The 23,538-nt window shown below is 50.3% G+C and overlaps 9 protein-coding genes across 9 annotated transcripts; 6 read left to right on the top strand and 3 right to left on the bottom strand.

Annotated features, from left to right (window-relative positions):
- Window positions 1-433: 433 nt before the first annotated feature.
- On the top strand, window positions 434-2,193 carry EPUS_04563 (uncharacterized protein; the record flags this gene model as incomplete). Its single annotated transcript, XM_007788839.1, has 2 exons — window positions 434-708; window positions 762-2,193. The coding sequence occupies 2 exons, from the start codon at window positions 434-436 to the stop codon at window positions 2,191-2,193; spliced, it is 1,707 nt and encodes a 568-aa protein (XP_007787029.1).
- Window positions 2,194-3,512: 1,319 nt separating this feature from the next.
- On the top strand, window positions 3,513-6,338 carry EPUS_04562 (uncharacterized protein; the record flags this gene model as incomplete). The annotated part of the gene is made up of 2 exons (XM_007788838.1): window positions 3,513-3,806; window positions 3,864-6,338. The coding sequence occupies 2 exons, from the start codon at window positions 3,513-3,515 to the stop codon at window positions 6,336-6,338; spliced, it is 2,769 nt and encodes a 922-aa protein (XP_007787028.1).
- A 1,236-nt stretch (window positions 6,339-7,574) lies between these two features.
- Window positions 7,575-10,775, top strand: EPUS_04561 (uncharacterized protein; the record flags this gene model as incomplete). The annotated part of the gene is made up of 2 exons (XM_007788837.1): window positions 7,575-8,072; window positions 8,124-10,775. The coding sequence occupies 2 exons, from the start codon at window positions 7,575-7,577 to the stop codon at window positions 10,773-10,775; spliced, it is 3,150 nt and encodes a 1,049-aa protein (XP_007787027.1).
- Window positions 10,776-12,089: 1,314 nt separating this feature from the next.
- On the top strand, window positions 12,090-12,620 carry EPUS_04560 (uncharacterized protein; the record flags this gene model as incomplete). The annotated part of the gene is made up of 1 exon (XM_007788836.1): window positions 12,090-12,620. One exon carries the CDS (start codon window positions 12,090-12,092, stop codon window positions 12,618-12,620), a length of 531 nt encoding a protein of 176 aa, XP_007787026.1.
- A 1,924-nt stretch (window positions 12,621-14,544) lies between these two features.
- Window positions 14,545-15,138, top strand: EPUS_04559 (uncharacterized protein; the record flags this gene model as incomplete). The annotated part of the gene is made up of 1 exon (XM_007788835.1): window positions 14,545-15,138. The coding sequence occupies one exon, from the start codon at window positions 14,545-14,547 to the stop codon at window positions 15,136-15,138; it is 594 nt and encodes a 197-aa protein (XP_007787025.1).
- A 1,866-nt stretch (window positions 15,139-17,004) lies between these two features.
- EPUS_04558 (uncharacterized protein) lies at window positions 17,005-17,878 on the bottom strand (the record flags this gene model as incomplete). Its single annotated transcript, XM_007788834.1, has 2 exons — window positions 17,005-17,523; window positions 17,582-17,878. The coding sequence occupies 2 exons, from the start codon at window positions 17,876-17,878 to the stop codon at window positions 17,005-17,007; spliced, it is 816 nt and encodes a 271-aa protein (XP_007787024.1).
- Window positions 17,879-18,753: 875 nt separating this feature from the next.
- Window positions 18,754-20,547, top strand: EPUS_04557 (uncharacterized protein; the record flags this gene model as incomplete). The annotated part of the gene is made up of 1 exon (XM_007788833.1): window positions 18,754-20,547. The coding sequence occupies one exon, from the start codon at window positions 18,754-18,756 to the stop codon at window positions 20,545-20,547; it is 1,794 nt and encodes a 597-aa protein (XP_007787023.1).
- Window positions 20,548-20,672: 125 nt separating this feature from the next.
- On the bottom strand, window positions 20,673-21,465 carry EPUS_04556 (uncharacterized protein; the record flags this gene model as incomplete). The annotated part of the gene is made up of 2 exons (XM_007788832.1): window positions 20,673-21,110; window positions 21,169-21,465. 2 exons carry the CDS (start codon window positions 21,463-21,465, stop codon window positions 20,673-20,675), a joined length of 735 nt encoding a protein of 244 aa, XP_007787022.1.
- A 1,188-nt stretch (window positions 21,466-22,653) lies between these two features.
- EPUS_04555 (uncharacterized protein) lies at window positions 22,654-23,055 on the bottom strand (the record flags this gene model as incomplete). Its single annotated transcript, XM_007788831.1, has 1 exon — window positions 22,654-23,055. The coding sequence occupies one exon, from the start codon at window positions 23,053-23,055 to the stop codon at window positions 22,654-22,656; it is 402 nt and encodes a 133-aa protein (XP_007787021.1).
- Between the last annotated feature and the right edge of the window lie 483 nt (window positions 23,056-23,538).

Below are 23,538 nucleotides of genomic sequence, written 5' to 3'. Positions count from 1 at the left end.
ATTTATCCAGGACGGCTAGATCCGAGGGAGCCAGCGAGCTCATTGGGCATGAAACCAAGGAATAGATTTTTCAGTTAAAATTGCATAGGCACAACAATTGAAATCCTCCGGATAATCGATGGAACCATAGAATCCTCCCTAGGTATTAATAGTAGTGGTTGATGTTCGTGCATGAATGCTTTCGGCCTATCTTCGGCCTATCTTCGGGTGCAACTGTACCTGTTCATGAAGCTCTCACGTAACGTAGTAGCGTTATGCATTACTTTAATTTTGCCCCATGCATAATCTTTCAACCACTACTCCGTATCACAAACACTACACCAGACATCTCCATGCGCCTCTATTGTCATCCCAGACAAGCAGAATTCTGTCAGAAAGGACTAGGAGAGACATAGTCTCCGATTCCATGACTCGGTAGCCTGTCCACCTGCGAATGCGTTTACAAGTCTTGTGGCGCAACTCTGCGTTGAAGTCTTTACAATGTTCACGACCCATTATCCTTGACGCCCAGCGAAGAGCTTTCAGCATCCCGGAGCAGCCGAGAAGGATCTTTCAAAAGAAGCGAAAAAGAAGAGTTGTCCAGCTTGCAGCAGGAGGAGGAACATTACTTGCATCGGCTGCCTTCCTCTCTGATGAGATTAAGCATGGATACCATGCTACGGAGCGGTCAGCCAGGGTAATGTCTACACTGGCTGTGTGTGTTAACGAGTATGTGCGTGACCTCCTCGTTCGGCGGATGTGAACTTACAGGGTCGCCATAGCTATCGTAAGACACTTAAGCTGCAACGCGACGATCCTAACGAGGAATCTTTGCTTCTGAAGGCATGTCATAAACGCTGTGCAGAACGAACCTTGAAGGTTCTGGAGAAGAATGGCTCTATATTTATCAAGCTCGGGCAGCACCTCTCTAGCATGGGCTACCTACTTCCGTTAGAATGGACCACAACCTTCGTACCACTCCAGGACAAGTGTCCAGTGTCGTCTTATGAGTCAATCCAAGAGTTGTTCGTCGAGGACACCGGACATAGGATAGAAGACGAATTCGAGACGTTTACTGATCTTCCGATTGGTGCTGCATCACTTGCTCAGGTGCACGTCGCAACGCTAAAAGACACGCACCAGAAAGTTGCAGTAAAAGTGCAACACCCAGCACTAAAAGAATGGGTGCCGCTGGACCTGGCTCTGACTCGATTGACGTTCGCAACCGTGAGACGGTTCTTTCCGGACTACGATCTTTCTTGGCTTTCAGATGAAATGGAGTCGTCGTTACCACAGGAGTTGGACTTTGCCCTAGAAGGTCAGAATGCTATGAACGCGAGCAGATTTTTTGAGAAGAACACCAAAGTTCCGCTTATCATCCCAGAGGTAATCTCAGCCAGTAAGAGGATACTGGTCATGAGCTACATCACAGGTGCTCGCCCAGATAACCTTGAATATCTCGACTCACACCACATCTCGAGGGACGAGGTCTCTGCCACCCTCGCTCGCATTTTCAACGCCATGATATTTACTCCTGGTGCCCCGTTGCATTGCGACCCACACGGAGGTAACATAGCTATTCGACATAATACTTCACGGCGGCAGCCTTACAACTTCGACATCATCCTTTATGATCACGGCCTGTACCGCACCATACCAGAAAAGCTCCGCGTTGATTATGCCAAGCTCTGGCTCGCAGTCATCGATGCAGATGAACCGAACATGCGCAGATACGCCTACGAAGTAGCTGGCATCACAGATGCGCAATTTCCGCTCTTCGCCTCAGCTATCACAGGCCGAGACTACAGCGTCCTTACGCACCAGGGGGTTTCTACAACCGCTCGCGACAACTCTGAGAAGCAAGCCATATCCGCAGGGTTCGGCGAATACTTGTTGCAGCAACTTGTCCAGCTGCTCGGGAAAGTGCCAAGGATAATTCTGTTAATTCTCAAGACAAATGACCTTACTCGAAGTCTCGATGAAGGGCTACAGACTAGTCAAGGTCCTGTGCGCACATTCCTGATCCTGGCAAAGTACGCATCGAGGGCGGTTTGGGAGGAGCAGAAACAAAAGCTTCGGAGTCGGAGGGACTGGTATATGCCCGCAAACGCTTTGGCATTGATCAGTGCTTTTACAGGCTTTGTCAGGGTGGAGATGAAACTCTTCTTCTACGAGAGATACCTAGCGATCAGGCGGCACTTGCACATGGACTGAAGCAAACAAGCGGACGGTACATATTGTAGTTTATCAGCGTGTGCGTTTCGAGACATTACCTTGGTGCCTCTTTTCATCTTCTGGAAGGTATTTGGATTGTTTGACCACACATGCATCCAAGCCATATACATGTCCAAGCTACACTGATCGCAGATCTTGCCGATAGCGAACGTAGCCCTTTGAAACCTTCATTATTCTTCCGTTCATGATTCCTCCAACTATGTCTTTTAAATATGTTTCTGTACGGAGTACACTGCAGTAAAGGCGCCAGAGGGTAAGGCCATCATTCTGCACTGGAAACAGGGATTCTATCTTTGCTTCGGAGTTTGCACATCAGAAGATGCGTTGCGTCTCTGAGTTCAAAATGACGATTAGACAAGCTGGAAGTCAGAAGCTGATTCTTATCTTTACTGATATTGGGTTTGTGTTCTAGCACCCTCGGTGGGTACTCCATACGTCGATGGAGAATGTTCTACAAGATGCCCGCGGAAAAAGAGAGAAAAATTGTCAACTGCGGGCCTTCGGGCCTACGTGGTAAAGTCGAGTTGGCTAACTAACTAGTGTTTAGTTAGGCTCTTGTTAGAGTCGTCGCGCCATAGAGCCTCACTGAATTGGAATACTCCATACTCTCTGACCTGTGCCACCTAGTACTCCGTATGTGGTACAGAAAGGTAAGAACAAGTTACCAGACACCAGAATCGTCGCAGTTCTCACGGCATTGGATTAAGTTGAGCGCTGATACCGCGCTAGCACTCTTCGGACTCTGGCTATACTATGTAATCATCCGAGTCGACCGAGGTGTACAAGAAAGACTCGGGGATCTGAATACTCTTGTTAGCAGATCGCGCCGAGTCAACCTGGCTGATAAGGTCTGGAAAGTCAACACCACAGGGTCCCGCATGCTGTGTCCGTCGGCCAAGATAACTGCCCAAGCAACCCCAGCTAGCAATTTAACCCTCGAGCCATTGAGGCTGGGCCGATTCCCATAGGCCGTTTGAGCGGGACTTTCTCCAGCATTGCCTCATCGCTCAATCCAGCATCCACACTTTCACCTCAAGGTAATTCTAGCCCTTTCCCGTCTCCTCATTTCCGCGGTTGTTAGTCGGCTGGCCTGCTATCTACGTACTAACTTACATTTCTTCCCAACTGTATAATCACGAAGTACATCGTGGATCTATGACCTCTCCCCAAGGCGACCCTGACGCTGTTGCAGCTGTTTGCCTCAATATTCTGGAGCATACTGCGATGGTGTCCTGTGTAGGAGAGCCGATTGATCTTATGCGATAAACCCTCCGGAGGATCTATCAACGCTATCAGCCATGGTCGAAACAAGAGGGCCAGTAACCCTGGCTGTCACCGTCACCATGCTCGTCCTCGCAAGTCTCTTCGTCTTGTTCCGGTTCGTGACAAGAATCTGGATAGTACGAAAGGTGTACTTGGACGACTGGTTTATATTGGCTGCATGGGCAATGGCAGTCGGATTCTCAGCGTCTATATGTGCTGGCACTGCGACGGGCCTAGGCTTGCACGAGGGCGATATTGGGGTTGGAGACCATGGACATCTTAGGAAAGCTGGATATACCTTAAGTGTGCTATACAATCCCGCGTTGATGGTTAGAAGGAAACCCCATCTTCCGCAGATGTGCCACAGCTGATATGGTTCGGGATAGTTGACCAAGACCTCGATCTTGGTGTTCTTCCTCTCGCTCTCGAAGGACGAGCTACTTTTCCGCCGCCTGAATTACCTCACACTCTTTGTTGTAAACGTGGCTGGTGGTGCCCTAACCTTCCTCAATATATTCCAATGCCGCCCGACAAGAGCTGCTTTCACCTATCCTGAGCCAGCTAACTCATCGTGTATCAATATCGTGACTTTGTACCTCAGCTCAGCACCCGTCAACATAATCACAGACCTTGCAATTCTGCTTCTGCCTATGCCACTTCTAACAAGCATGCGCCTGCCGAAGAAGCAAAAAATCATTCTGGTTGCCACTTTCTCCGCTGGTGCATTTGTGGCCGTTGTTGATGTTGTACGCTTGGCATATTTGCAAGATGCAGCCTTTGCACCACTCTCGGCCCAAACTGGACAAACGGGCAATACAAAACAAGAGGAAAGGGGCTACGATTTTGCATGGAATGCTGCGTTGAGTTTTATGTGGTCAGCAGTTGAGGTCAACCTGGGACTGATATGTGCCTGCGTTCCCAGCCTGAAACCACTCTTCCTCCGGTTTCTACCCAGGTTTATCAAGGATGCGACCGAAACGAGCCTGAGGGACAGCATGGACGATGCACCACCCACCGTTGCTAAACAGAGCGTGCCACCCGGGAACGAGTTAACGAATCCAGCCGCGTTTCGTGCAGCAGATCCAAAGGAGAAAAATGGAGCCTATGGTGGGGAAGGAGGATTTCTGGACTTTCTTTCTAGCCCGGAGGACGACGCTTTTATGTCGCGTACTGCTACCAACGCGACAAAGGTGTGCACCGCTAGGTCTAATTTTGATTTCTACACGATGCACTCTACCAAGAATATGCTTAAACTCTCCAATCGGGAATCCGTTCGACCTGTCGCAATTGTGACTATCTTATTCTTTCTCTGGGGATTTGCTTATGGTCTTCTTGATGACCTCAATTCACAATTCCAACGTGTGGTAGGAACCACTCCTGGTCAGGGCCAGGGCCTTCATGCTGCTTATTACGGTGGCTATTTTGTTGGTCCACTTACCCTAGGCCGCTTCGTCATCAAGAAGTATGGTTTTAAGGCTTCTATGATCACTGGACTCGCTGTTTATGGTTGTGGCACATTGGTGTTTTGGCCCTCATCAGTGCTCGGGTCTTACGTAGCATTTATCATATCCAACTTTATCGTGGGCGTTGGTCTTTCCTGCTTAGAAATTGCGGCGAACCCCTACATCGCTCTCTGTGGTCCTTTGGAATATGCTGAGGTTCGTTTGAACCTCTCTCAAGGATTCCAGGCAATCGGAACTATACTATCGCCTCTTCTTGCCTCAAGAGTACTTTTCAAAACTGTGAACTCAGCACCTTCCTTGCTCAAAGTGCAATGGACTTACCTAGGAATTGCCCTTTTTGGGTGGGCTCTGGCCCTTGCCTTCTACTACGTGAACCTTCCCGAGGCTTCGGATGAGGAATTGGACGAGCAGGCCGACAAGAATTTTGTGGCCAACCAGACGAAAGTTGGCCCTCTGCGCGTGATTTGGGTCACTCTGGCTCTTGGTGTGTCAAGTCAATTCTTCTACGTTGGTGCGCAGGAGGCAGTGGGCAACAATTTTGGCGGTCTTTTTGCGTTGGCCACACCAAGCCGGTCTTCCTCGGACTATGTCACCATTGGACATACCGTGTTCGCTGTTGGACGGTTCCTGTCGGCTTTTCTGAATTATGTTCTCCAACCACGATGGATACTCCTGGTTCTCTACCTAGCTGCCATTATCAGCTGTGTGCTGGCAATGAACCTGAGTGGCGATGCCTTGATAGCGGCCGGCCAGCTCATCTATCTCACCGAATCTGGCATTTTTGCTGTCATCTACTGCATTGGCATTCGAGGACTCGGCATCCACACGAAGACAGGATCGGCGTTTATGACTGCGGCTATTTCTGGGGGTGCCATCTTCCCAGTCATTCAAGCTTCCGTCGAGCGGAGTCGAGGGATCAGATATTCGTTCTGCGTAGCTGTGGCAGCGTTCGCTGTAGGCACTGTCTTTGCCATCTACCTCAACCTTGTGCCGGCAGCAAAGAAGCAGGTAGATCCAGTGCATGAAGATCGCACGGCCCGCCGCAACAAACGCCTCGCTAAGCACCATCCCAATGAGAGCGACTCTCTGGCTAGTGCTCAGAGAAATCAATTCGGTCTCCTTGGGATTATCGCGAGGAGAAGAAGAACCAAAGCAGAAAATATCCCGACATCTCTGCATGTTGAGGACGGCAGCCCCGCGAGGCGAGAGACTTCGACGAGCTCAACCAACGGGGCTGATAGCATGGAAAGGGAGCAAATCAACTTTGTCAGATCCCCCTCCCCAGCAAGGGTGCAAGGTTCGTCCGGTGTTACTGCAGATCTGAAGCCTTGGCCGCCTTCTCCAGTTGACGAGAGACAAGGATTGAAACACGATCTTGCTCCGTGGCCTGAAGATTGAGCAATCTCTGGGAGGAGGGAACGACCATCTTAATGGATATCTCACCATATCATGTTGGGTTTTAGCGTGGCTTTTAGCGAGGAGTTGTGGTACTACTGACCTGAATTACATGTTGAGGGAGCGGAATGATGGTTTGCACATACACATAAAAGTGCCTCTGTCCATATATTCGCTGTACATATTTACACCTATAGCGATCATGAAGACCCACCGGTCTCTTTCACAAGCATAGTTCTTCGTGTCCCTCATGAATCATCTCCGTGTCAGTGCACTAACCCCCTGATCGTGTTGCTATTGTTGAGGTACGCTGCCCCGGGGTAACTATTCCTCCATTGCCGCCAGGTAACCCACGACTAGGAGGGATATATTGAAGACATCTGTATAGCGGCAAGGACACTCTGCAGCAAGCCCATACTGGTTGCAGGTGCTCATTTGCATTGCCTTCGAAATACTCCGTAGCCACTCAAGACATTGTAGCACCGGAGCTCCGAGTCTTGCATGATTGAGCACCCTGTTTCACACGACAACCCTTTGGGCCTCCAAATAGAAAACTGTTGGGCTTCAAGGCTGATTCTATCTGCTTTCTTCGAACATCTCGTTCTCAAATCAGGAGATCTACTAGACTGAGTGGAACGTGTATTCAATAACCTTTACGGCCACTCTGGAGGCTTATCATTGATATCTTTTAGTCTTTTACTAGGGGACGCTGGCCCACTGGCAGGGGAAATGACGTCTAAATACGTGCGGCCCGCCAAGCCAAGAGTCTTGGTGCTCTCTTGTTCCTGCAGAAAGTGTGACTTGGGAACCCGCCCCTTCCTTATGATCTTCCACTTTCAGCCTTCTGGTCTCAGTCTGCAGCACTTCATCGTCCCGTTAATACCATCTGATACGTTGACGACCACACTCCCTTGTCCAAGACTGGAACTGAAATATCTGTACTGCCTACAACACTGCATGAAGCAACCGCTGCCGACCTACTCGAAAGTCCAGCATTAGCAGTTGCGCGCAGAAGGTTAAGAGATCTCTCAGTCAGGGAAAACATCACATAGGACAGCTACGAGCAATTGCGAAATCATTTTCGATTATATTTGTTAGGATCCGTTAGCAGACAATGACTGCGACACTTGGCCGCCTCCGATCATCTCACACACAAGGAGCCTCAGCTCACTAAATCTCCACCTGATGTCTACAACTGTACAGCAAATGACAAGCGAAAGTGGTCTCACTGGCCATTCAATGGCTCGCACCATCCTTCGGACGGACGACGCTACCCGTATACCTTTCTCCTTACGACCTGACGATTATGAGAAGCCGCGAGCCTCTAGTGCTGATACACGACCAAGAAACGATATTGTCCCCAAAGCATCATATCCTCCTGCAAACGACACTTCAAACCCAGAAGATGGCCTGACAGTCAAACCGGACCTTCTAAGTCCTGAGGAGGCCTTGGAACTGTTTCGGACAAAGGTTGCAGATGCCCAGCAAGATACACAAAATGCGCTGGCTGGGGGTGAGGATGTTAGCGAAGCAGTACGACCAAAGTTAACACTGGATCTGGGACACTCCAGAATCGCACGGTTACCAGAGAGTGTGGTGGATCTTATCAAGGTCGAGGTGGAAAGGCTCTCACTTTCACACAATCAAATGTGGTACGTTCCGTTGAGGCTCCCGGAATGCTCGCAACTGCGCTATCTAAACATACGCACAAATGTGTTTCGAGACATACCACCGGTGGTACGTATGTCCGTCGATCACCGCATCACTTTTACTAACCATATGTTCTAGCTTTACAAGTTGTCGCTGCTGGAGATTCTTGACATAAGCAGGAACAAGATTCGGAGAATCTCTAGCGAGGTGAAGAACCTCAGTTCCCTGCGTGTCTTTTCAGTAGCGTACAACCGGATCGAGGAATTGCCACCAGAAATCTGCGAAATGTCAAAACTACTGATTCTGAAAGTTGCTGAGAATCCATTACGCTTCAAGCTGAAGAAAACAATTGAAGCGAAGGAGGCCGAAGTCGCACTGTCAGAGATGAACGAAAGCGAAAGGGAGACAGCCGTGACCGCGGAGATTAAACGACATTTACGAGAGACCCAGCCGATCGTCACCACAGTGGATTGCGAACCAGGAATGGATGTGGATGAAAGCGTGCTTGAAACACCAAAACCACTCAAGAGAGTGCCGAGTAGCCGATTTCCTGTTCGGCCGTCAATGAATGGGATTGAAGTGACTCCCGGAGACATGATGACAAAATCGCCGAGTCAGCCTAAACCACCGCCCATCCCAACCAGGTCACATTATCGAATAGCGTCCGGTCAGAATGGAAACACTGTTCGCAGGCCCAGCATCTCTCCCTTGGTCAAAGGAAATGAACAGGGCAGGAGCAACAGTGAGAATGTTCTGCAAGCGTCAGCTGCTGCGCGTTCGAAGCGAATGGGAATGATGAGGAAGGAGAAGTCGGATCTAGAACCTGTGGAAGAAATAAAGAACAATCGGGTTAGCCACCTCCGAGGCGTCAGTCATGGATCCGTCCTCCGTTCGAGAATCAGCAATGCCATCTCTCCAGGCAGCGGCTTGACGAGCCCTGTTAGCCCCAAAGAGGGACGGAAGCAGCGGAATGTTTATATCAAAAGACTGTCTAGCTTGCCAGAGCAGAGTCAGGAGTCAGGTTGGTGCAGTCCCGTTGTCGAGGGTGCTAAGGGTATCCTCTATGCCTTGTACCAGCTGCATCCTCAAATCTCCGGTCTGATCAGTGTAATCAAGGGAAGAGACTCGAAGAGGACAAGTCTCGAGCTCACATATTACAATGCATCATCACACGTCGATCGACTGAACGAAGCTCTTGAACAGGCCGCTTCAGTAGAAAGAGAGGACGGGGACGGTGTTGAGCGAGCTGAAAACACTGTGCAGAGGGACTGCGCAAGCTGCATCATGGCATATTCACATGTTATCTCACAGTTACACGAGAATGTCAGCAAGATTGTGGCAAGTGCGGATGCAAGATATATTCGGTCCTTCATGCTTCTCATCTATGGCAGCATGCTCGAGGTCAAGAATGCTGTGAAAAGTCTCAACGTCGAGGTCAGGTTCCAAGAAACACCTATACGGCACAACACAGTCAAGGGTTTCCGGACAATCGAGGAAGAGTTTTCGCCACCTACCGGCGTTATCAGATCTACCACTCCAACAAGAAACAGGCCAGGTGCCGGTACTCGACAGAATTCAAGGTTACGCAGTGATACTGCATTTCAGAATTCTGTACCAAGGATTGTAGCAGATTATCCACCAAAGCAAACCTATGTGCCGTCACAGATCGGGCCAACTCCCCAAGCACCTCTATACCCATATGGACCCCCTGGTATGACAAATGCATGCAGCAGTACCGGCTTCTTCGCGCACAACATCAACTCTACTACCTCAACACCAGACTATTCCCTTGGCTTACGTTCTCGCTCTAATTCTCGATCAACGAGTACGATGACACTTACAGATACTTCGATTGCTTCCTCTTTGGCCAACACGCCGCGATCGGGGGAATCATTTAATTTGCCCGTCTTTCAGAATCCGATGCGAGTCAATCCAATGACAGGTCTAAGTGATAGTCAGGAGGAAACCGTCTTCGAAGAGATATTTCTTGCTTTGTCTCGCGCTTACGACTCGGCTCTTCAGGCCCTACCCATAGCACGCCGTCAGTTCGCGCGCTGCGCAGAAATCGCGGACGAGGACAGGCGACCAAAGGAGGTTCGGGAAGTATGGAGAAATCTTCTCTGGCGGTGCAAAGCTTGTCTGGACGTGAGCGAAACATTGCATTTGAGACTTGTCAATATGAAAGTCAAGGACGCAGGCAACAGCGGAAGAAATGATCGCTCATTCTGGCAACTCACAAAATCATTCACCCAGTCCTTTATTGATCTTGTGGCAGAAATGAAAGAAGCGAAGTCACTACGACTACTGGCCCAAGATATCGTGGTTATTCTCCGACCGGTGCAGAAAGCAAGCAGAGAAGCAGTACGACTTATCGATTCGAGCCCGTGGGCATATCTGGCAGAAGCTGGAAGTCAACCCCTTCCTCCCCCTCCCCTCATTACGAACAGCGTCGTCAACGGTTTCTTCACAAATAGTCCGCACAGTGGCCACTCGGTGTATTCCAATGGCTTCCAACAGCATTATCCCCAACATCCGTTCAATGCCTCCCCACAAGCGCCAGCACTTACTTCCGTACAGGCGGCGATGCAAGGTGTCTCCCCTAGCTCGGTAGCTCTGCCAGCGACACCGCTGTCTGCTGCGTTAGGCCCGGCGGCCCAAGCTACCGTACCAGCTACGCCAGCATCTGCATGCGGCGATTCTTTCTTTCGTGGTGACCTTTTCGCCCGCGCGGATGTTGTGCTTGGTATGCGACCGCAGAATGCAAACCTGACGTTCAACTCTCGGAGATGAGTCATGAATTTCCACCTTGGGATTCTTTCATGCTACGAAACGCGCACTCGCACAGACGAAAGACAGACATGTGGCTCACGAATGACCTGTATGATGTACCCTGAGTCTCTGTTCGCGGATTTTCGGCTTCTCAGGCCCTTTTTGTGTACAACACGGCTGGACTTCTTTGGATTGGTGGTGCTCAGATAGTGTTTGTGAAGCAGATGATATGCGCTTCAAGCATTGTATAATAGTACTGTGTACTCGAGATGGTCAATGTCCCTGGCTGGATCAGGAGGAGATGCGTTATCATGCCATAGATAGATGTCAACTCGCAGTATGAAGCCCACAATTACGATTCGATCGTCCAGAGTTCCTCTCTGGTCATGCAAATACACAGCTCTACCCGATACAGTATTAGACCAAAACTTTCAGCAAACTACGTCTACAATGCCCCGTCAACAAAAGCCTTAAACGTCTATTTAACTCAGATAGGCCATTTAGTAGAAGTAAAGTCTATAACAACGAAGCGAGGTTCAAACATGTTATGATATAAGACTCATGGACAAGAATATTGATCGGACAGTAGGACTTTCATTTGAAGCCATTATGATTATTCTTTACTTGTATATTTTCGTTTGGAACGTCAAGAATAGTCTACATCAGTGGTTGTGCTCCATGATTCTAGTGTGCCGTATCATTCCGTCCTTTGGCCAAGTGGCGGAGCTATCGAGTAAGCTCTGACAATAGTCTGACAACAGCTTCGAGAACAGAGCTAAATGTACGATATTCTTAAGTTTCAATGAATCCCAGTAGATATTGAAGTAGAAGCGGAAGGGGAGAGGGGCAATGTGGGGTTTGCATTTAGGCCTGGGGTCCTTTGGTCTGGTGCTGTAGATGCTGAAACTCGCCCTGGAGTAGAGACGCATCGAGTTACAAGTTGTACTGCCCATACATACTATTCCTTCCGTCTTGGGCGGAGTGGGACAATATCAAGCAACTTACCAGCACCACTAAACCCCTTATCAACATCGTTGACAGAGTGGAGTTTGATACAACGGTAAAACGTGGAACCGGAATTACGTAGTAGTTGGGAATGTCTACTCTGAAGGGGGCGTTTCACCAATGATTTCCCATCAGCTTCAATAGTCTTTTCGTTGACTACATATGTGGCAAACATGATACCGTGAGCTCTGTTAATAGAATCATATCCTTCAGGCTATTGAAGCATTCTTCATCCACGTTAAGATCCAACATTGAGGGAAGATAAAAAGTATGTTATCCAAACAATCCATCCCGCCTCCCCAGGGCATGCAGGGTTCCTTTCCCTCATCAATGTCATCGAAACCGGTCCAGCTCCTTCGCAACACAAAGGATCCCGTTGTATCATCAAAAGGAAGCAGAGACCCTCACCGATCCGTCCAAGCAAGCGCCCAACCAGGGAAAGGCTCTTCCCCCTCCCCTTCCAGACCTCAAAACCGCATCACCAACCCAGCCCCGGCCACCAAAGCAAAACCCTTCACCCAAGCCCTCTCAGCAGCCGAGACTCTGACCCGCGGCGGGCCCCTCGCCTCTGACCGCTACTACCCGCTGACGCCCGGCCTGCCAGACGACGATCCCAACGACCCGCTCAATTTGCAGATCAGATCGCTCATATGGAGGAACAAAGAGCGAGATGGCAGGAAGGGGTATCTGAATGTGATACGGGCGACGTTGCTCGAGTATGCCTCGCTGTCTTATGATGAGGAAGCGAATGAGTTTACGGACAAGTATGATCTGCATATTAAGCAGTTGGTGAGAGTGCTGGACGAGTTGAAGAAGTGGGGGCATTGTACTTTGGGGGGGCAGGTTGTGAGGCCGGGTTGAAGATCTGGATGGGGGTTTATGCATCATATTATGTGTGGAGGGCGGGCGTGTTGCTGGGAGTGGCAAATGGCTAATCGCAAGCTATTCATGTTAGGGGTCGTGGAGGGAGGCAGTAGTTGTCTAGACAAACGGTATGGATAGTCAGCATCAGATATCCTTTTCGCTTGCGGCAGGATAATTCTGTTCCAAACAAATCGTCTTGCGGGTTTTCAAGTGCCTTCACCAGAAGGTGTGGGCATGCATTGTAGACTCCAACATGTTGTCGATCAGGGCAACAACCCCATGTAGGTCCAAATCTATCATCGTCGTGGTCGTCGTCTCTACAATGACGGTCTAAAGATAGTGGCGTTGAAGCTTGCTAGGAATCTGGATAGTAGGCTGGCTTAGGTTTGCTAATTTGGTTGATAGAATTGGTGTTGAGTCGAAGTTGAGGTTTGGGATCGATCCTCGGAATCGGCTAAATTTCGGAGTCGGGAATGAGCTCTGACATTTCTCTCCAGGTCTCCATTTTCTCCAGGTCTGGCTTCATTAGATGTGCCGTATCAAGGGTAATCTACAGTCTCTTGCTATGAATGATATAAGGAGCGTCATTGTACGATCACTGAGCTTCGTCGCCGTCCCACATAACAGTGTGTCATTCGACCTCTTCGTTCCTGATCTTCAGTGTCCTGAAAGTGCGCAACACGATGTACTTCCTACATAAAGCTGAAGAGAGTCAGCAGCAGACGAACCCATTTGTGCGCCTAGCGGCTAATGTGTAAGGGTTCAAGGTCAAGCGAGAAAAGGACAGGCCTCGATCGGATTGGCTTGATCTTGGTATAAATCTTCTGCAGCCTTGTCTTGCGGCTATGGTGGTGGATCTGGAGCTACATGACGGATCAGGTACTCCATGTCTGTTTCGATCCGATATTTGACTCGGCCCCTCTTCACCGGAAAGAAAATAGGCTGATACTCGAGGAGGAGGAGGAGGAGGAGGAGGAGGAGTAGAGAGTCTGTTAGAGCTATTACCAGAGTCTATGAATAAGTAAAATAAGCAGAATTTGCCAATTTCGTTCGATTGAGTCCAATTAAACAAGTAGATATCATAGAAAATATAGATTTGGGCAGATATCCAAAGAATCTGCACGAATTCTCTCGAATTCAGTAGAAGGCGTAGAATCAAGAGCGACGTGTAAAATAGCGACGGTGAGGTTATGGTGCTGTGCTAGAGCGACAGGGGCGTTGGTAAGGAGGCCGTTTTGTAGGGTTTTACTAGCGTGGAGCTAACAGTACTTTATGGTTGCCTCAGTCTTTAGACTCTGTATGACTAAGCTAGGGCTGTCTATAGATATACTACGTAGATTGCTGAATCAGTGACTTAGCTAATCAAGTTGTAGCAACTTCATGGCCCCTTGCCTAGGTATTAGTAATTCTCAATCTAACTAAAACTTCTTGGCTCTCTCCAAGGCTAGTGTTCCTCAATAGGGGCTGTTACACAGCCCAGTTTGTCATCAGGCGCGCGACACGGTCTTAGAACGGGGGCCAGGGCATATCTGCATTTCAGGCTCTTCCCTCTGATCCCGAGCTCTTCATATCTCTACTTTGTGGTCATTCCATACCTTTTGATATATCATAACTACACACACGTGCGCTGATCATGGAATGCTATCGCTTGAGCAGGAATAGAATTTCTGATAACTCTGCAATCGATGTGCCATGCCCAGGAAATCCCGACTCGGGCGGGGCATTGAAATGCTGTGCGCGAGGCTCCACATGTTTGGGCAACAACATCTGCTTTACGGAGGCGGACATTCCACCCAATGGGTTGGTTGAGCATTAATGGACGACCATGGTAGAATGATAGCTAAATAACCTACAGAAGCGGCTATTATATAAGCGGCTGCACCGACCAGACCTACCGAGACAACGGAGCTTGCAGCCCGTTATGCAGTATGTTTCATGCGAAAAGACACTGGAAGTGCTCGACGCTAATTTGGACACAGCGGACCAGAGCCTCCCAGACGTCGTATACTCATACACCAGCAATCTCTGGCAATGCTGCGGCACGGATGAGAACAATGCAGTGACCTGCGGAACGCCTACTTCACAAACCTTCAACGCTCCTCCACCGGCCCAGCTCAGAGCTGCATTCTCCTCGAGCGCGTCCTTAAGCACGGGCTCAACAACGAGCACGTCTTCTCCGAGCTCTTCCTCTATACTGACTGCCAACGCCTCGGCAACCTCATCCTCTGAGGGCACCCAGGCATCAGAAAGCGGCAGTGACTCAGGGCTAAGCGGAGGCGCAATTGCGGGAGTAGTGATTGGTGCTCTTGCCGGAATTGTATTGGTGGCTGGTTTGGCTTTTTGGCTTGGTCGAAGGCGAAGACGGATTCGCAATTCCCCAGCACACGGGACGCCAGATGCTAATATGCTTCTGAATACGTACGCCAACCATAAGCCCGCCCTTAAGCCATATTCCGATCGCCCAGCACAGGAACTTCATTCAATGCACACTACAGAGCTCCAGGGCGAGAGCTAGGGGCCACCATTCCTCACAGTTCCCGCATTTTGTGATAAGGTCACATCACTAAATTTCTGATTTACAGCATTAAAACAAGTCATTTTTGGATTATTCAAAAGTATGACATACTTTTAATTGTATTTTTTTTATTTCTGATTTTATTTTTCAAAACAAGATTTTATTATTTATGCTCATGGTAGGGACATGGCATGAAACGGCGGACAATTAAATGAGAAGTTGTGGTGAGAATGAAACAGAAATCAAGATACTGTATGATATGATGCTCGTCACCTTCAGCTATTGCACGCTGTTCCCGTCTTGAAAGCAGGCTGTCCGCTCCCAATTATCTATTCTTTTCAAGGTTATGTCCAAATTCCCTTTGTCCTGCTTGCTCTTCATCTCTGTCACCTTGGCTCAGCCCAAGATTTGCAAATGAGATTATGTCTATCAAGCACTTCTTCGTGCCTCTGACGAAGCCTCGTTCTTTTGTCCCGAATTCATCGCTCAGACCTCTTTCATCCCATTTACCGACCCTGCGAACCGAAGACCTACAGCACATCCTACACCACCCTCACATTCGCGACAGGTAAACCAGGCAAACAAACAATAACATACACAGACACATCTACCATCTACGAACCCACTACCGCACCCTTCCCCACAGCCTGTCCAGACGCTAATAATGTTGAGTACAACAGCTCAGACCTCCCAATCTGGGAGCGCGGCTGTGACACCGCTCTCAGCTGTGTTCGGCCGCTGAATTCTACCACCGCCCCTGGCTTTGATGCCTGGATCGAGCATTGCGTGGCATACAACAAGAAACTGGGGCTATAATCAGTGCCAGGCTGGTACTATTCTACCCGAGCAACGGCAATATCTGTGAGCTGGGAAATGAGCCGTGCTATTTTGGGCATCCACCCGGTGTGGCTCAGGTGGCGACTTTGAGGTTCTATCAGAGTGAAAGCGCGACGCCTGAGTATTGTGCTAGGGTCACTGGGTAGCCGAAAGGGTTTTGGGTCGTGAGCTTATGCCCCAGCTGAGATACTGCAATAGCAGTGATGAGAACAGAGTTTTATATGAAGCTACTTGGCGCGTCGTCTCGTTACCGTCTTTTCCTGCCAACACGACGGATGCAATCGGAGCAGTCTTCGGGTTGAGAGACCTCCTACCAAAGATCCATCCTTGATATAGCTACGCTGCCCAAGGCAGTGTATGACCAACTGACTTGGAAGGCGTCTTAGTGTCTGTCGCACAGCACTGCCCTTGCCCAATTGGCCTTTGTACAAAGGGAGTTGGCTTGAAGGAAGTCTTGAGACCTCTTAAGCGGTTCGCCGATATCGACATGGAATTGGATTGAGAGCTCGAATGTCTAACTCCGCTGTACATACTAGTTCACTCGCTGAACGATGAACATCAAGCTAAGCTTCACTCTTCATAGCACTCTCCTCGCAGCCTGTCAAATGTGGTGAGCATCCGGCGCATCCGCACACGTCCTGAACGCACAGATGGGAAGCAGTACTTAAGTAGTAGCGGCGGAGAAGGTTCTTAGGACACTACATATGTGGATGAGCACCGGGTCGGCAGGCCTCCCGGTCAGTCCAAAGCTAGCTGGAGTATGTTCGAGTGAGCCATGGCACAAATTAGTACTATAGTACTTCGAGCCTTGGAGGAGGCTGCGATAACTAGGCCGCTCCATAAGTGTACACTGTTCCCTGCCCGGCCGTCTAGGTTACCAATCCATGCCTTGTTTGCCCGACAGGGCATGTATATGTTACACCGCCATATCACATGCAGCTCGATCAAAATATACAAATAAGAAAAACCATTATCATCCGCCTCTAGTCAACCTCCTTTCTCCCTTCCCCCATAGATCCTCCTCCCATATCAGCCTAGAACGACGGCCAACACGATAACCACCAGCACGATCGCCATGATGACCAGCAAACAGCATGCCTTGTTCCTCGCCCTCTTCTGATACCGACTCGCCTGCGTCAACTCCGTATCCGCCCCGCGCGTGTCATTCCTCACATTCTCCACATTCAAATCAATCGCGTCGATGACGTCGCCCTGTTCCCGCACTATGGTCGCGACGTCACGGAAGAGCTCGTTGAGCTCGGAGACGCCCTGCTCGATATTGCGGATCTCGGATTCCCGCTCGATGATGAGGGATTCCTGGAAGTCGACTTCTCCTTGCGGGGCCAGGCGCGGTGACTGGGTCTGCAGCTGTTGTTGCTGGTCCTGCTGGGAGGATGGGCGGCCTTCGGCGGACGGGGAGGTGGTTTCTTCCAGGGCGGCCTTGGAGGCGCGGTCTTTTTCTAGTGCGCGGCGTTGGATCACTTGGAATTCTTGGCCGGCGGCGCCGAATTCGCGGGACAGCTTTTGCACCGTGTATTTCTGCGAGGCCTGGAGATGTGTCAATATTCGAGTGTCTGTGAGTGGTTGTGTGGATATGGTTACTGACATTCAAGTCCTCCCAGCCTTGTATCTTTTTGACACCCTCGCCGACTTCTTTGAATCCTTCTTTCGTCTCTTCTAGCAGGTCGTGCACTCTTTCCCGCACTCGTTCGGTGTCTCGTTTGGTGCCCAGCAGCGATATCTGTTGTGACAGGCGCGAGATGTTGGATGTGAGCTCGAATAGACGTGTGGATAGTGTCTCAGTCAGGTGGGAGAATTCTGGGTCATCTCGGTACTGGGGGTCATCCTGACGGCGAGTGGTGGTCGGTTGCGCCTCGAGAGATGGGAGCCGGTCGAAGGACATTTTGAGAGAGAAGATTGAGTTATATCATGTGTCTGATGCAGGACTGACGGTAAGCTGACTGAGTAGAGTTTGGAATGAATCGTGGGAGAGATGTCCGAATCAATTGTCTGGTGCCTGGATGAGGTTACGTGGTTGGGAGGACTGCATTAGTATGTAATGTATGTATGTATATACTGTAACGAGCTGCTTACAGTTACATACAGTACACATGATGTAGATTTGGTCTTGGCACAATGCGCCAAGTTCAACGCGATTGTTTACACAGAATTTCATGAACAAGGACAAGGACAAGGACATATTCGCCTGTCTGCCACCGGCGAGTATAGGGACCCCGATGATTTGCTGATGTAGCCTGGTCGATGATTCTCTTTCCATGTATCTCTATTCCTCTACTCGCATAAGCAATCTGCAGATATGTCGACGTCTTCGCCAACCCCTCGAATCCGGCCATACCGACGATTCCTCACCTCCGCCTTTCATAGACGTTTTGTGCATGCTTCAGCGCTGGCGCTGCTGGTGTGCTGGGATGATGCTTTCTGGTTAGGTAGCAAAAGTTCATGTGAGTAGAGTCAGCCCGAAAAACAAAATAAACCGGCAAAACCCTGATCGCGGCAGATTTCTGGTCATGGTTCCCAATCAGCCTGACCGGAGTCAGAGCTGTCCTCATTTTCGTATCCTGCTTAGCGGTCTTTATTCTTCGTGTTGCTACCTTGCAACTCGGTCGGCGAACCACCACATCACCTTTTAATACCTTTCGCAGGTCGCTCTTCAGCCTCAGCACTATCCAGATACTCTTCTGGTATGTGTTCTCGGCATGGTGGTTCAGCGAGGTTTACATCTGGTCGTCTCGAAAATCGGAGAACCTGGGTTGGATCATGAAGGGAGATATGAGCACACCTGACAGACTCAACGAGCGACCCATCTATCTGAGAAGCGTCTTTCTCATGCTGGCTCTTTGTCAAACGGCAATCCACGTATACAGCGACTACTCCTCAGTGCATATCCCAGTCTCCGCCCCGGCAAAGACCCCGGAACCAGACAGCCGCACTCACAAGCTTCCGCCGATCAGTATGCGGGTTCAGAACGCTATACCAAGAATTACACAACGATGCGCAGCAGTCTGCGTTCTGGTTGCTCTGTTCGGCCCCTTCATCTACGCCTTGTTCCTTAGACAGACCTTTTGGTCGTGGCACCTCAGATTTGCGAAGCTTATCTATAGCCTTCCAAGATCCGACGCCAGACCAACCGGTTATCCACCAAGCAAGCCAAAGTTCATGCTTCGATCGTTTGGCGTAGGGTTCTTGTTGATGCTCACCTGGGAGACAACATCGTTCTTCTTTTCGACATTTTTAGCTCAAGAACCACTAAAGAAAGACCAGCCATTGAGTACTGGTAGCAAGGACCCCAACGGAACGTTGATCACTGGCCTAAAAGCGACAAGAAATTTGGTGAAGACATTTGCATTCTGGGAATTGGTGCTTCTAGCTCAGAAGAACCCGGAGAGGCGAAAAGTTATTTTCGCGGACATTGGTCGGGAAGGCGGGCCGGCGTGGACACAGATGCTCAGTGCAGCTCTCAATGTTGTTCAGGGGATCAATTCTCGCATAGAGGCTGCCACCACTAAGCCCAGACCGAAAGATGAAGCACCCAATCCGGATACCATGGAGATAGACTCGCTACCATGTATAGCACCACCCATCAAGGAGAGGCCCATCTTCGCCAGTTCTCCCCCGCCTCAAACCAGGACTGAGGAGATTGAATCCTACATCGATTGGGGCGCCAAGCGGATCGGCCAGTCCAAAAACCCTTACGAACCACCCATTTCAAAGTGGAAAGGACTCCTCAAATATGTGACCCCAGCCGGCATCCCTCCCGAAAACTTAAACTTGCGGGCTCTTTTCAGATGGTTCTCGTCTCTACTCCAGAACAGCCCTATCGGCTGGTTCTTCCTCACAACCTTCGCGCGAAAAGTGAACACGACCATCCTTGGCTGCCCCCACTCCAACGCCGCTGTGATCATCGACGCCATCGAAGCCACCACCCGCATGCTCGTAGCCAGCCTCTCCGAAGATACATATGGAAAAGTCATCTCCGGTGTGCCTACCACAGTCCGCACATTCACCGCCACCGTCAACGCCATCGAGTCGTTCGTGCAGGATCATGTGAAAGAGGAGGCTGGGCCGGATGAGGATATCGAGGAGGTGGAGATTGTGCTGGCGAGGTTGAAGACTGGCTTGGCGGAGCTGTTGTCGGCCTTTCAGCTGTATTTGACGGATCAGGGTTTGAGTGCTGTGGAGCACAGAGCTGCGCAGAATGCGTGTGCCAAGGGGAGGCTTTTGCCAGAACGGGAAGAGAGGAGAAAGGAGCAGAACAGACAGGTGGCGGAGATGGAGAAGGCGAGGCAGCGGGAGCGGGAGCGGGAGCTGGAGGCGGAGGCGGAGGCGCAGCAGAAGGGTGACGATGGGAGGAGAAATGATCACAAAAAGGATGGCGGAGCTGAAAAGGGAAAAGACAGGGCTGCCAAAAAAGACAAGGACAAGGCAAAGCAAAATGCTGAAAGACGGCCGCAGAAGAGGCTGGAGCCACAGGATCCGGCGCGGAAGAAACTCTTCCAGAACACGGTGCCGAAGAGTATGGGAAGAAATAGGGAGATGGAGATGGTGAGGTAGCTCGAGTCGATGGCTTGCGAAGGATCTGAATGCCTTCCTCACGTCTAACCTTTCATAGCCAGGCGAGCAAGATTGCTGGTGACTTCTATGCTTCAGATCCGGGCTGTAGAAACCTCTGTCTGTGATCATTCCAAAACCGGCTCCCCCCTCTCATCGACAAGATGTCTGTCCACCTTCTCCGGGCCTCCGCCCACCCCCGTACAAATGACTCTGCTCACGCCCGCCTTCAGCGTCTCGACCGCCTTCTCATCCAGCGTGCCCAGCTCCATCTCCGCAGGCTTCTTGATGGCTTCCCCATAACTGCCCTCCCAGCCCTCCACCCGCTCGCCCAGAAGCGCCCTGAAGACACCGGCCACCCTCTCCGTATCTCTCTCCAGGTAGTACACCACAGCGTTGGGCCCGGCATCAAACGTGTACGCGGCCACCAAGCCCGCACCGGCATCCGTACTCTGCTGATTGATGGCCTCCACGATCCGCACCGCCGCGCGACTGACGTCGTTGAGATAGGCGATCGGCGGCCAGGAATCGAGACAGACGGCATGAAAGCCATTGGACTGCGAGGCCTGGAGATGTGTCAATATTCGAGTGTCTGTGAGTGGTTGTGTGGATATGGTTACTGACATTCAAGTCCTCCCAGCCTTGTATCTTTTTGACACCCTCGCCGACTTCTTTGAATCCTTCTTTCGTCTCTTCTAGCAGGTCGTGCACTCTTTCCCGCACTCGTTCGGTGTCTCGTTTGGTGCCCAGCAGCGATATCTGTTGTGACAGGCGCGAGATGTTGGATGTGAGCTCGAATAGACGTGTGGATAGTGTCTCAGTCAGGTGGGAGAATTCTGGGTCATCTCGGTACTGGGGGTCATCCTGACGGCGAGTGGTGGTCGGTTGCGCCTCGAGAGATGGGAGCCGGTCGAAGGACATTTTGAGAGAGAAGATTGAGTTATATCATGTGTCTGATGCAGGACTGACGGTAAGCTGACTGAGTAGAGTTTGGAATGAATCGTGGGAGAGATGTCCGAATCAATTGTCTGGTGCCTGGATGAGGTTACGTGGTTGGGAGGACTGCATTAGTATGTAATGTATGTATGTATATACTGTAACGAGCTGCTTACAGTTACATACAGTACACATGATGTAGATTTGGTCTTGGCACAATGCGCCAAGTTCAACGCGATTGTTTACACAGAATTTCATGAACAAGGACAAGGACAAGGACATATGTGGGGCGCGTTAATTTGTTGTCTGCGGGAGGGTGGAGGGTGGAGTTGAGTCGAGCTGAGTCTGGGCTGACTTACTTGATGACTGCTATGTTCACCGGAGCGGTTGTGCTGGACCTGTAGACAGGTCCTTGCGTATTGTCACCCATCTTAGATGCACCCTCTTGAGCGGTTGCGCTGTGTTTCTGGCCGGGCAGAGAGACAGAGACGGCGACATGCCACTATGTGATTGTTTGCCAGACCTCGATTTCAAGCTTGGACCTCCGAACCCTGCAGATGTTGGTGCCCGGGATTCCATCCCTGAAGCGTTCAGAATGTCTGTTCGGAGGCTCAACTGCGGCATTCGGCGCTCCAGGCCGCGGCCCGGGGAAAGAATTGGAGTCGCTCCGGGCATTTCCCCACCGCATCATGATCTACATGCAACGCAAGTTACTATCCACTGCAGTCAACTGATAAATGCATTCGTAGTATACGAGAGAGGTCGAGGCAGTTGCTTCAGAGGAGAGGAGGATCTACTGCTTGGTCCTTCAAATTCAAGGACTTACTTTGTATGTTACTCGCATAGAAAGAAAGTAGTAAGATATGAGAGGGTGCGGAGTGCCAAGGGCGACACCATTCTTTCCCTGGGCCTCGGGCCTGGATATGCTAACATCCCTACATCCCTTGCCTGGAGAGCAATGACCACCCCACCCATGCATGCTGCCCCCAATCGACGTGCTCGACACACTTTTTCATTGGTTGTAATTAAGACATTGACATAGCGTTAACATGCGTGGGAGCGAAGCGTGTACATTCCGTCTTGAGACTGGCCTAACTTGTGGACACATTTCCGAACTCAAAGCTTATGTCGAGACATGAATGGAAGGTAGTATTTACACCTATGATTTGCCACTTAAACTGGAGGTGATGACGGTGCAGGCGGTGGGGCCCCTGTATCGGTTGGAGCTGATGCTTCCGCGGCTGCTCGTGGTGTTGGAGTTGCAGGCCTGAAGAATACCTTCCCACTGAATACCTCGGCCTTTACACCCCAGTTCTGGACAATGGCTGGGTTTGGCAGTACGTAGTCATGCAGATGATCTTCTAGGATATCATATTCGGTGCGTGTGTCTCCGTCCTGGATGAGTCCCGATATCGAGTAGACGAGAATGCACACCGTGAGGCCTACCGCGTACATGATAAAGACATTTCGACTATCATGAAGGCCCGCATCTGTGTCGAGGCCTCTGGTCCAGGTGAAGCCAAGATAAATCCCAAGTGCAATGATAAGAGCAACTAACGATGTCGTGAGTAGCATCTGCGGCGCAGATAAGGTGATAACAGATGCCACAGCGGGTGTAAAGCATTGCTTGATTATGGAACGCGTGAGGAGTCCGTCGGCTGCATTGGAATGTTGTTAGAAGTCAGTTCATCAGGGTCCAGATATCGGAACCTCTTTCTTGATTCGAATAATATAGTCTCCAATAATGTCACTCCAGAATAACGTAAATAAGGCAAAGGGTAAGAAGTAGATGCCATAAAGCGGGAAAGACAGTTATCAAGTCGTCTCGGTGATTTGTGAGCAGCGGCAGAGGGATCTATGCCCCCACGAATCCACAGTCGAACTTGCCTAACGGTCAAGAGTCGTCCCATTCTTCGCTGCTGAGTGGTCGCATAGTAAACGGCCATGAGGGCGGCTGTAAGGCTGAACACTAGAAAGCCTGGAGCGACCCAATGTGACCGACTGAGGTCACTTAGTGACAAAGCCGTAACGGCAATTTGTGCCACGATGGCAGCCTTG

Source organism: Endocarpon pusillum (assembly GCF_000464535.1).
Source record: "Endocarpon pusillum Z07020 unplaced genomic scaffold C723729, whole genome shotgun sequence".
Lineage (NCBI taxonomy): Eukaryota > Fungi > Ascomycota > Eurotiomycetes > Verrucariales > Verrucariaceae > Endocarpon > Endocarpon pusillum.
This window is presented reverse-complemented; position numbering and strand designations above follow the sequence as displayed.